Source organism: Chiloscyllium punctatum, chromosome 24, assembly GCF_047496795.1.
Source record: "Chiloscyllium punctatum isolate Juve2018m chromosome 24, sChiPun1.3, whole genome shotgun sequence".
NCBI lineage: Eukaryota > Metazoa > Chordata > Chondrichthyes > Orectolobiformes > Hemiscylliidae > Chiloscyllium > Chiloscyllium punctatum.
In genome coordinates, this window is record NC_092762.1 from 89,513,707 (window position 1) to 89,525,698 (window position 11,992).

General features: G+C 45.1%; 1 protein-coding gene across 3 annotated transcripts; it reads left to right on the top strand.

The window, feature by feature from the left end:
* Window positions 1-157: 157 nt before the first annotated feature.
* On the top strand, window positions 158-11,365 carry LOC140494415 (uncharacterized). Of its 3 annotated transcripts, none has more exons than XM_072593597.1 (3): window positions 158-226; window positions 8,523-9,362; window positions 11,208-11,365. In XM_072593597.1, the coding sequence occupies exons 1-3, from the start codon at window positions 183-185 to the stop codon at window positions 11,350-11,352; spliced, it is 1,029 nt and encodes a 342-aa protein (XP_072449698.1). In that variant the 5' UTR covers window positions 158-182; the 3' UTR covers window positions 11,353-11,365. The 3 variants fall into 3 exon arrangements, with proteins under 3 accessions (XP_072449698.1, XP_072449699.1, XP_072449700.1); XM_072593598.1 differs by lacking the exon at window positions 158-226 and adding an exon at window positions 5,150-5,230; XM_072593599.1 differs by lacking the exon at window positions 158-226 and adding an exon at window positions 5,415-5,624.
* Window positions 11,366-11,992: the final 627 nt, after the last annotated feature.

The window sequence follows — 11,992 nt, forward strand, 5'->3', positions numbered from 1 at the left end:
CTGCTTTCTCACCACAGGTACTGCCAGACTTGAACTTTTCTAACAAGTTCTGTTTTTCCTTGCTAATTTCAAACTGAAGCCTTACATTACCTGAAGAGAATCCTGAATCAGGACACCTTCATATTTCTGAAGCTTTTCCCATTTAGAAATACTTTTTCCTACCAGCATACATTGGTGAGGTGATGGTCTACTGGTTGTGCTGCTGGCTGTTAATCCAGAGAGTCAGGTAATGTTCTGAGGTTGAATTCTTCCATGGCAGATTGTGGAATTAGAAGTCTAATGGTAGCATGAAATCATTGTCAACTGTTAGAAAATTCCATCTGTTCCCTCATGTCCTTTGATCAATGATTGGCCTGGTTTGGCCTACAATGGGTAATAAAAATAACCATTGGGCGTAACCAATAACACCCTTATCCTGTGAGTGAAGAAAACAAATCTCATACTCTGCTCCTTTTCAGAGAGGGGGAGGTGCCACTGACAGGGCAGGCCCAAAGACAGTGTGGTTTCATAGAGTCAGGCAGTACTCACGAAGAATCTTCGGTCCAACTCGTCCATGCCAACCACGTTTCCCAAACTAAACTTGCCTGCATTTGGCTCACATCTCTCTGAACCTTTCCTGTTCATGTACTTATCCAAATGTCTTTTAAATGTCGAAGAGTGTGGTGCTGGAAAAGCACAGCCGGTCAGGCAGCATCTCAGTGCCCTTGGGCCACAAGCCTCATTCCTGATGAAGGGCTTATGCTCAAAATGTCCATTCTCCTACTCCATGGAAGTTGCCTGACTAGCTGTGCTTTTCCAGCACCACACTCTTCGACTTTGATGTCCAGCATTTGCAGTCCTCACCTTCTCCTAGTCTTTTAAACTTCCAAACTGTACCTGCATCCACTACTTCCTCTGATAGTTCATTTCACATAAGAACCACTCTGTGTGTGAAAACATTGCCCCTGGGGTCCATTTTAAATCTTTCTCTTTCATCTTAAAAAATATGTCCCCCAATGTTGAACTCACCCAGCTTAAGGAAAACACCTTTGCTACTCACCTTATCTATGCTTTCATGATTGTATAAACCTGTATAAGGTCACTCCTCACACCTCCTACATTTCAGTGAAAACGTTCCCAGCCTACCCAGTCTGTCCTTATAACTTAAACTATCCATTACTAGCAACATCCTGGTAAATCTCTTCTGAACCCTCTCTAGCTTGATAGCATCCTTCATTAGAGACAAAGAAACTGCAGATACTGCAATCCAAAGTAGACAGGCAGGAGACTGGGAGAACACAGCAAGGCAGGCAGCATCAGGAGGGACAGGCAGGAGGCTGGGAGAACACAGCAAGGCAGGCAGCATCAGGAGGTGGAGAAGTCGATGTTTCGGGTGTAACCCCTCTTCAGGTCTGGAGGTGAGTATGCGGGTCTGCAGATAAAAGGGGTGGTGAGGGCAAGGTGGTGAAGTGGAGATAGATGAAGACAGGTAGAGGGTACGACTTGGTTGGTCAATGGGAGGAATAAATCCAGTTGGTGGCTCGGAGGATTGGAAGGGAAGGGGAGGGGCTGGGAAGGGAGTCGGGGGGAAGGGAAGGAAGATTATTTGAAATTGGAGATCTCAATTTTGAGTCTTCTCGGCTGTAGGCTGCCCAGGCAAAAGATGAGATTTGTGGTGTGGTTCACTATGGCAATGGAGGAAGCCAAGGATGGACATGTCAAAAGGGAGTGATTAGGGTAACTGAAATGGGCAGTGACTGGGAGGTCCAGTTGGCCCTTGTGGGTCTGGCTACGATGCTCAGCGAATTGTTCCCTAAGTTTACGTTTGGTCTTCCCGATGTAAAGCCCACATCAGGAGCACCTGATGCAGTAAACTGGGTTGGAAGAGAGGCAGGTGTCTCACTTGGAAGGACTGTTTGGGGCCCTGGACAGAGGTGAGAGGGGTGGTGGATCTGCAGGTTTTGCATCTTGCAGGTTACAGGGGAAGGTACCTGGGGGTTTGGGGGTTGGTGGGGAGAGAGGTGCAAACCAAGGATTGTCAAAGGGTACCCCAAATGGCAGTCTTGTATATTGGTACAAGCCATTATGGGTTTTAATTGTAGAATACTTATGGGAATCCTCATCTAACCACAATTGCGAGTACTCATGGCTCATATCCAGCTTTGCGAAGGACAGCACTTTCCTTCCAAATTTATATATAAATCCTCTATGCAAGGGAGTGGGTATTTATCCAGCTATGGAAAGCAGTTTTCCATTTGTTTTAAATCCCCACAGTGGATGAACTGACCCGTTGGGCTTCACAAATGGTATGGTCTTGCTGCCCATTCCACAAACTGGACTGGTTCGATGATTCCTTTGCTTGCCAGCCCCTGATTTCTGCCTGCCTCTATTTTTATATGTAAGGCAAATGGCACTGAGTGGGCCTTCCAGAATCATGGGTTTGCTTCCTGGTCAACATGCAAGATGGCCTTGGCTCCTTCAATAGTCCCTTGATCTTACTGAAAAACCTCTGGTTGTTTTATTAGGATTTAAGTCAGGGAGCCATTTTCTAACTGGAAAATGTAGAGCCAATCTAGGTGAATCTTCTCAAACAATTTAGCTTCGGCTGAGCCTTTGACTCCAATCAGTGGTAACTGAATCAGCTGCTTCTCAAAAGAGACCAGAACTGAAGTTGTGCCCTTAAACTGTAAAGGTTCCCCCATCCCCCCCAGGTTCCTAAGCCTGGCTGAATTCTTGTACAAACCCAACGTTCACAAACTGTCAGGAGAATTACTTATTGGTTTTCATTTCCTAATGCCATTTGCCCAGAAAAAACTAATTCATTCTTTCCAAATACTGGGCCCAGTCTTTGACAGCAAGTCAAACTTCTCAAATAATGGCATGATGTTGGGAATACTTACCACAATTCAAGATCATTGTTGCAAGCAAATTTGTTCAAGAACGTGCTTTTCTCTTGTTGCCACTGAAATAACCCACAGAGCCTGGTATTCCATCACCAAGTCTCCCTTCATTTACGTGTACATAGTCCTTTATACTGGTCCAGTTTCCATAGTGTCAGCTCTCAGTAAATACAGCCATCAGCCAGGGCTCCCTGACTGGGGCTGTTAATCTGGTCTAATCAGGGAACTCATATTCTGTGAGGTCCACCTGGCTGACCTCATTCCAATCACTACAGTAGGGTGGGCTACAATCAGGTGAGAGAGTGCCATAGGGTCAGGGTAGGTTATTCACAAGGCTGGTTTAGTAAGGTGCTGTGAAGCATTCCCTATGTTTCATGGACAGAAACTTGACAAAACTGACGTTCAAACAATCACAGCCCTTTGTTTCTTATTTTAGTGCTCTCTCTGTCACTTTCTAATTCAATATCCTAGTTCTCAACCATGTGGCAAATTTGTTTAAAATCGCCAGCCTCAGCAACTCCCTCCCCTCCCCGCTGTGTCCTGATTTGTGCGAACGATTGAGCCTGAACAGATTGAAATTGCCTTATAACTGGTCCCAGTGTCCCAGGCTCATATTATCTTTCCTGCACTGTATCTCTTGTCCTGCTGTCCTTCAACTCTCCAATTGCTGCTGTGTTGAACTGGCTATAATAATTGATTCCTACTTTTGAGATCCTCTTTATCAAACTCTGAATTCCTAAGTCCCTAAACTCTACCTGAGGGACCTTATCCCTCCTTCTACCTATCGTCAGTGATATGAGGAACCCATCCTTAGCTGAGCCACACCTTGTGCACTCCTGTGAGACCCCCCACCTTTATTGATATTCAGAACAAAATACTGCCTCTACCACAAGAAGAAAAATCCAGAGAACTGTAAACGCGAAATGCTGGCAATTCTCAGCAGCTTTGGCTTCATTAGTGGAGAAGGAAAGAGGTTTCAGATTGACAACTGTTTATCATTGTTCTGTGTCTGGATGATAAAACTGTTCATATCTTTTGGAAGACATCCATTAGGGCATCCCTCAACATCCCTTTCTGCAAATTGATCAGTTCAAACTTTTAGGGAGGTAAAGCCTATGGTTCTGGTACCATTCAAATGAATGCTTTTGCATCTCTCCAGTGCCTCTATGTCCTTTCCATAATGTGGAGACTGGAGGCTTTTGCTGTATTGCTAGTATTGTCTGACCAAGGTTCAATATTAGATTAACACTTCCCTGCTCTTCAATTCTATTCACTTGGAAATGACTCCCAGATTGCTTTAACCACCTCACTAACCTGGCAGGATATTGTTTCTCTGTCCCTGCTTTCCTACAGCTGATATTCAAGTCAGACTTTGTCCCCAGACTTTGTTCCTCCTTATGATTAAAGCCTGTCCTTCATGGATTATAATCTCCCATTTTGGGGGATGTGTTCCCAGAGAACAGTGCATTCAGCAATTTTCTCAATAGTAAACAAGGCAGTCTGTATATGTACATTATGCAAAGATGTGTAGTATACACTTTTACTCCAGGACTAATTTTTTTTCCCAGTGACAACTAAAATTTGCAGTTTGCAGAAAGCTGTCCAGTGAGTATTTTACAGAGAAGAACTGAATTTATGAACAGCAGACAAGTAAACTGTGGGATAATATAAAATGAAAAACTGTGGATGCTAGAAACCTGAAACAAAAACAGAAATTGTTGGAGAAATTCAGTGGGGCAGCATCTATGGAAAGAAACAGAGTTAACATTTCAAGTCTAATAACCCTCCTCCAGAACTTTACAGTCTGCTTAGCGTGAAATAGTTGTTGGTGGGAAATGTTCATGTTAGTTTCAGCATTTAACTTTTAAATGGACCTCAGGTTAAAACACCACCAGTGCTCTCTCTTTCTGTGCCCCTCTCTCTCAGTGTCCCTTTCACTGTCTGATGAGCGAGCAGCCCTGTGGTCCTTTGGGACAATGGTAACTTTACCCTTTAACATTCACATTGAACTATTTGTTAAAAAAGGGAATGGAACTGCTATCTGAGGAATCTACAATCTTTAATCCTCTTCCCCTCCTTCCTGATTCTATCGTGTTAGTGGGGAACTGGTATTTTCGTAACAGTTTCAGTTCCTTACCCAGAAACATTAGATGCTAAATTTTTAAAAATAATTCCAGTTCTTAAAATTGATGACAGGAGGATCTAGAATTTGCAAAATCAGCCACAGCTTCCTGTGTATATTCCCTTCAGCCAGTTTCCTCTTTCCATCAACAAAATTGAGTTTGTTCAAAAACTCAGCTCAGTTCTTTGACGAAGAGCCCAGACATTTAGATGAGATAATCTCTGACAAGGTAAGGAAAAGATTCAGTAGTCTGTCTCATCCATAGGCAGTCCACTAACTCTTTGCTGCAATTGTTTCAGCATTTACATATTTGTCAATTTCCCTTCACAGCTGGTTATTGTGTACAATTTCGAAATCCTATTTGAAAAGTGGTATACTTATTGCAGAAGCAGTTCAGAAAAAGTTCACTCAGCTCAATCCTGGGATGTAGGGCTTTTCTTATGGTTGAGCAGGTTAAGATTGTATCCATTGGAGTCTGTAAGAATGAGAAGGGAACTTATGAGATCATTGAAGTTCTTAATGGGAGTGGATAGACTCGATACCTGGATGATGTTCACTGTTCTGCAAAGACTAAAACCTGATAGTATTGTTTGAGAATTATAGGTTTCCCTTTGAAGACAGAGGTGAGGGAAACCTTTTCTCTGAAACGGCTATTCAAGTGTGAAATTGTCATCCCCAGAAAGCAGGGGAGGTTAGGTCTTTAATTTTATCCAAGCCCTGTTCGTTATATTTTGGATAGAATAGGATCATGAGGTGCAGACAGGAAAGTTGAGATGATACCACAATGAGATCAGCAATGATCTTATTAAATATGGGGTGCAAACACAGGTTTGATTGGCAAATCCTGCTACTATGTTCAAGAAAATGCAGCCTACACCTGCATTCCTTTCTTTATCTCTGTGTCTTTCCTACTCACTGAGAGCAACAGAACTAATCGCAACTCTTGGCAGAGCTTGCTTCCCAGTGTATCTCAGTGAATATAACAGGTGACCAAAAGGCTGTTAGATTGTCATGAAATCCTGTTTGTTTCATTCTCAAGCTAGAACTCAGCTGGGAGCTCTCAAGTTTTTCAGACTGAAGATCACGTTAAAGAGCAAATGTTACAGGTTGACGCTCCCCTTGACAGTGCCGAGGGAGTGCCACACCATCAGACGGTCAGTGCTGAGAGAACACCCCACTGTTGGAGAGTCAGTGCGGAGGGAGGGTCACACTGTCAAAGGCTCAGTGCTGAGGGAGTGCTGCACTGTCGAAGGCTCAATGTTGAAGGAGAGCTGCACTATCGGAGGGTCAGTGCTCAGAGAGAGCTGCACTGTCAGAGAGTCAGTACTGAGGGAGCACCACACAGTTGGTGGGTCAGTGCTGTGGGAGAGCTACACAGTTGGAGGGTTAGTGCTGAGGGAGAGCTATATTGTCAGAAGGTCAGTAATGAGGGAGTGCTGCACTGTCGGAGTGTCAGGACTAAGTGAATGCCGCACTGTCGGGACGTCAATGCTGAGGGAGAGCTATACTGTCGGAGGGTCAGTACTGAGGGAACACTGCACTGTCGGCGGATCAGTACTCAGGGAGTGCAGCACTGCAGAGGGTTAGTGCCAAAGGAATGCTGCACTGTCAGAGAGTCGGTGCCAAGTGAGTATCACACTGTTGGAGGGTCTTTGCTGAAGGAGTGATGAATTGTCAGAGATAGTGCTGCACTGTTGTAGGGTCATAGGGTCAGTGCTTAGAGAGTGCCACACTGTCCAAGGGTCAGTGCTGACAGTGTGCTGCACTGCCGAGAGTCTGTGCTGAGGAACTGCTGCACTGCTGGAGGGTCAGTACTAAGGGAACGTTGCACTGTTGGGAGGTCAATGCTGAGGGAGAGCTACACTGTCAGAAGGTCAGTAGAGGGAATACCACATTGTCAGAGGGTCAGTACTGAGGGAATGTTGCATTGTTGGAGGGTCAGCACCAAAGGAGTGTCACACTGTCAGAGGGTCTTTGCTGAGGGAGTGCTGCATTGTCAGAGGATAGTGCTGCACTGTCAGAAGACAGTGCCGCAATGTTGTAGGGTTGTAGGGTCAGTGCTTAGAGAGTGCTACACTGTTGGTGGGTCAGTGCTGAGGGAGTGTGGCATTGTCGCAGGGAATGTTGCACTGTTAGAGGGTCAGTGCTGAGGGAGTGCCACACTGTCAGAGGGTCTTTACTGAAGGAGTGATGCATTGTCAGAGGACAGTGCCGCACTGTTGTAGGGTTGTAGGGTCAGTGCTGAGGGAGCACCGCACTGTTGGAGGGTCAGTACTGAGGGAGCGCCGCACTGTCGGAGGGTCAGTGCTGAGGGAGTGCCGCACTGTCGGAGCGTCAGCGCTGAGGGAGCGCCGCACTGTTGGAGGGTCAGTGCTGAGGGAGCGCCACACTGTCGGAGGGTCAATGCTGAGGGAGTGCCGCACTGTCGGAGGGTCAGTGCTGAGGGAGTGCTGCACTGTTGGAGGGTCAGCACTGAGGGAGCACCGCACTGTTGGAGGGTCAGCACTGAGGGAGCACTGCACTGTTGGAGGGTCAGTGCTGAGGGAGCACCGCACTGTTGGAGGGTCAGTGCTGAGGGAGTGCCGCACTGTTGGAGGGTCAGTGCTGAGGGAGTGCCGCACTGTTGGAGGGTCAGTGCTGAGGGAGCACCGCACTGTTGGAGGGTCAGTGCTGAGGGAGTGCCGCACTTTCAGAGGATGAATACTTCGAGCTGGGTCTTGCTGTTTACAATCTGTATTAATAAGTTTGAGGAAGAGTTAGAGAGTAATCTGTGCAAATGTGTTAATAATGCTAAGTTCAAAATAGAAGTGGGTGCAGACAGACCGTGGTGTAATGTGAGCAGGTTAAGTATTTGGGCAACAAAACAAAGTCTAACTTATTTTAAAAGTCATTCAAGAGAATGAAGGGGCTTGTCAGGGTTGACACTGAAAGATTGTTTTCTTGTTCTGGGGAATTGAGAAAACTGGGGCCTTGATTATTTAAGATTGCATATCTTTGGAATTCTCTGCCCCCAAGGGTTGTGGAATTTCCATTACTGACTCTATTTCATGGTGGGATCTGTAGATTTCTCAGAGAATTGAGGATATAGAGAGTTGGCAGGAAAATAGGACTGGAAGGTCAGCCATGACAATGTTGAGAGGACTTGATATGCTGTATGGTTGACTCCTGGTCTTATTTTGAGTTCTTGTTTGTCCAGGAGGGAGTGCTGCACTGTCAAAAGTGCCAACTTTCAGATGGAATGTTGAATTGAGACTCTGCCCCATTTTTAGTTTGGTGATACACAAATGCACAGTGTTGTAGTCCCCTTCACTGAGGTGCAGCACAGGCCACCGCCTGAAGGTGGAACACAAGAGTTTTGTGTGAAGTTGGAGTGTTATTGTCATATCCTACGTCATGCGATTATTTGATAAACTGCAGAGTATTAAAATAGATCCTCTTGATTATAGAGGGGGGATGATATGGGGAAATAGTTGATGCAGAATTGAAGTTTATAACTGAAAGCATTTCGTTCATTCGCACAGGATGAAGATATTGACAGTGGTTCTCAGTTTGCTTCACATCCAGTGGACAATGGGTTCACATTGTACAGAGACACCAATAGTCAGAGAAGGGAACAAAGCTACTGCTTCTAACTGTTCCCTCAGTTGCCTGGATTGGAACAAGTTAAAAATCAAGGGTGTGAGAAAGCTCTCACTGGAAAGCTGCGGAATGACCCGGATTATTAACATTTCTCGCAATTCCGAGCTGATCGAACTAAATTTCATGAATAACGAATTCCAACAGCTTCCAAAAAATCTCCTTCTAAACTTTGAAAACTTAAAAGTATTGAATGTAAATGGGAACCCTCTAAAATCCATTCCTTTCAGCATCATTCAGGAAGTCCAAGTTATCTTTCAGTGTTCTTGCGCTGTTTTGAAAGATTTGACAGAGAATTGTAATAAAGCAGAGAACTGTACACAGAGTTTCCTCGAGAATCTGAATTGCAATGGAGCAAACAATTTCAGTACATTCAACGTGAGCAGTTTTTACAGCGCTGAGTGTGACAGGATCAATCGCATTTCCATCTATGTTCTTGTTCCATTGCTCACGTTCCTCGTCGTTGGAATTGCGGCTTTTGCCCTAAGCAAATATTTCTCCAAACGCAAGAGCAGCAATGCCCACTCCCCAAACAAACGCCATTCCGTTTCTTCCTCGGATCATGGTCAACAAAGATACGTTAGCACAACAAACTGGAAAGATCCAGCTGCAGCTACAGAGAAGCCGGAAGGTTCGAGCGGGATCAGGAAACAACAGATGGTTCACAAGGATTACGAGAACATGGTGATGGGGGAATGTGATAGCGCGTGGGGAAGATGTGACAGGTAAAGTGGAGTGAAACTGTGAACAAGTCACCGTGGCAATGCATCAACACACGAGTGACTACAAGTTTGTACATCTCTGTGAAAGAAACAGCCTCATTATAGTTGAAATATTGGAACTGGAATGTTGTAAATATACACACAGTGATTGTGACAACGCAAACATAATCTGACAGTAGCAGCTTTGAGTGTGTACATCTATGAACACACCAGAAATTGTGGGCAGAATCTTTTGTCTCTCTGGTGGTGAAGTAGGAGACAGGATGACACCAGACCTGAACCCTGCTACCATCCCATCTCCAGCACATAGCCCATAGTTGACCTCCCCATGCTGCCACCAATTGAGGCCCTGAAGTGACCAATTAATGACCACAAAAGGACCTCATGCTACCACCAATGGGATTAATCCAATCACATCAACCAACTTGCAGGACAGCTAAGGTTGCAGATAGCTTGTGGATTGGTAGGGGGGCTCAGTGAGTGACAGATTGAAGGGCATTGGGAGCCACCCACTGCCCTGGCTTTCAAGCCCTTTGTCTCCTGTCCCTGTACCTGTTTGCCCAAGCATTACATTTCTCTGGGTTGGATCCTCTCTGAGCCTGGGACTACCGGCAGTGCCCCATCCTCCTCAGCAACACTGTTGCATGGAAGAGCTTCCAGTCTCTGATTGGCTAGCAGCTCTTGCTGGGCAGGACTCCGCCCCAGCATCTTGACCTCATTGGCATTTTGGCCATTGGTGTGGGGTATGGCAGGTATATTGAGAAAGGAGGCAGATGACAGATGAGATGCTAACAGCTAAACAAGACTTTGCCCAACCAATTGGTAAGTACATTCACAGACCAGAAACTGGTCTGGTTTAGGAGATAGAGCACTTCCTCATTCCCCTCAAAAGCCAACCTGAATTACATATCCAGGTCCTGTAACTCAGTATAAGTTGCTAACTGGTCCAATCAGAGAATGTCTGTTTTAGTCAATACCACTGACCACAATAGTCAGAGAAAAGGACAAAGAATCACAGAATCCCTACAATGTGGAAACAGGCCATTTGGCCCAACAGTCCAGACTGACCCTCCGAAATGCAACCCAACCAGACCTATTCCCCTACCCTATTACTCTACATTTCCCCTGACTACTGCACCTACCTACACATCCTGAACACTATGGGTAATTTAGCATGGCCAGTTTACCTAATCTGCACTTCTTTGGACTGTGGGAGGAAATCTACACAAAGGCACACCTCTAACTATTCTGTCAACTGCCTGGGTTGGAAAAGTTCAAAATTGTGGGTGTGATGAAGCTGTCACTGGCAATCTGCAGAATCTCCAACTCACTACACTGATAGCACCACGATGTCCAACCACAGCCCCCAGGGTGATTAGAGGAATGTGTGATTGCACAGAGTGAAGCTGAGGACCAGGGCTTCCAGATCCTAATAGGGATGGGCAATAAATGCTGCCTAGCCAGCGATGCCCACATCCCATGAACAAATAAGGAAAAAACAATTTTGGCAGTAATGAAGTAAGCTGATTTCCTGACCCTTCAGCTCTGGGTTCAGCTTCAGAGGCTGAGTTGATGAACATTTTCAATGCCATGAAGTTGAATTGTTTTTAAGCATCTCCCAGGGAGAGTAAGGCCGAAGCAGGTATGGGTGTGTAAAGAGCTATCAGGAGAATAGTCCAGTCACAAACCAGCCAAGGTGACAGAGCTACTCATTCTGGGAGAGCAGTTAGTGTCAGAATCTCTCCAAGGCATCTCAGGTGGTATGGATTTCTGGGGAGAACCCCTTGAGGGAAGAGTGAAATCAGAAGCTTCTATTCTGTTTTTAATGGCATATTCCTTTCTTTCCAGGAATCTGAAGAGTCTGGATGACACATATTACCTGGAAAGTGACCCAGCCTGTGATATTTATTTAAATGAGCAACCTGTTTATTGTAATTACACAGGGTCTGTTGCTAACCCAGAGGATGATGTGTATATCATACCCGACAAGTAAATAAAACATCATAACCCCGTGTGCAAAATTTCTTATCAACTGTGGATCTTTAACTCAATTTCTTGTAATACTGAGTGTGACCATCTTTAACCACTTTGATTTTAGAGACATTCAGGAATCCACATTGGGAGTGCACTGGGATACATTGAATCCACAGGCAAATCTGTTAATCAGTAGTGAAGCTGTTTGGACCATACAGATATAAACATAAATTATGTAATATAATGTACAGGCACTGAACAGCATCTTGAGGCTGAGATACAGTCTGGAGCTGTCATGAAAATCTTATCCTGAATAAACACTAACTCTGGATAGATAGTGATTGTTAACAATAAAGCTGGCATAGTCCCACTGACTCATGAGAGAAGGAAGACTGGCAGGGAGTTTAACCTGAAGGTCACCACACAATCACGCACCTTCGCTTTATGCCATTTCTGGTCTATGAAAGGTTTTCTGGGAATGGTCTTCTTTCGAATAGCAGGGGCTACTTATACTAGCTTTTGGAACGTTACTCATTCATTGGGTGATTGTGAAGCGGGACCATGGGACACAATTTGTGACAGTGGATCGTGGTGTCATGCAACTGAAATGATACATTGCATAAACCTAGATTGTTGTTAAGGCTTTTATCTTTTAGAAT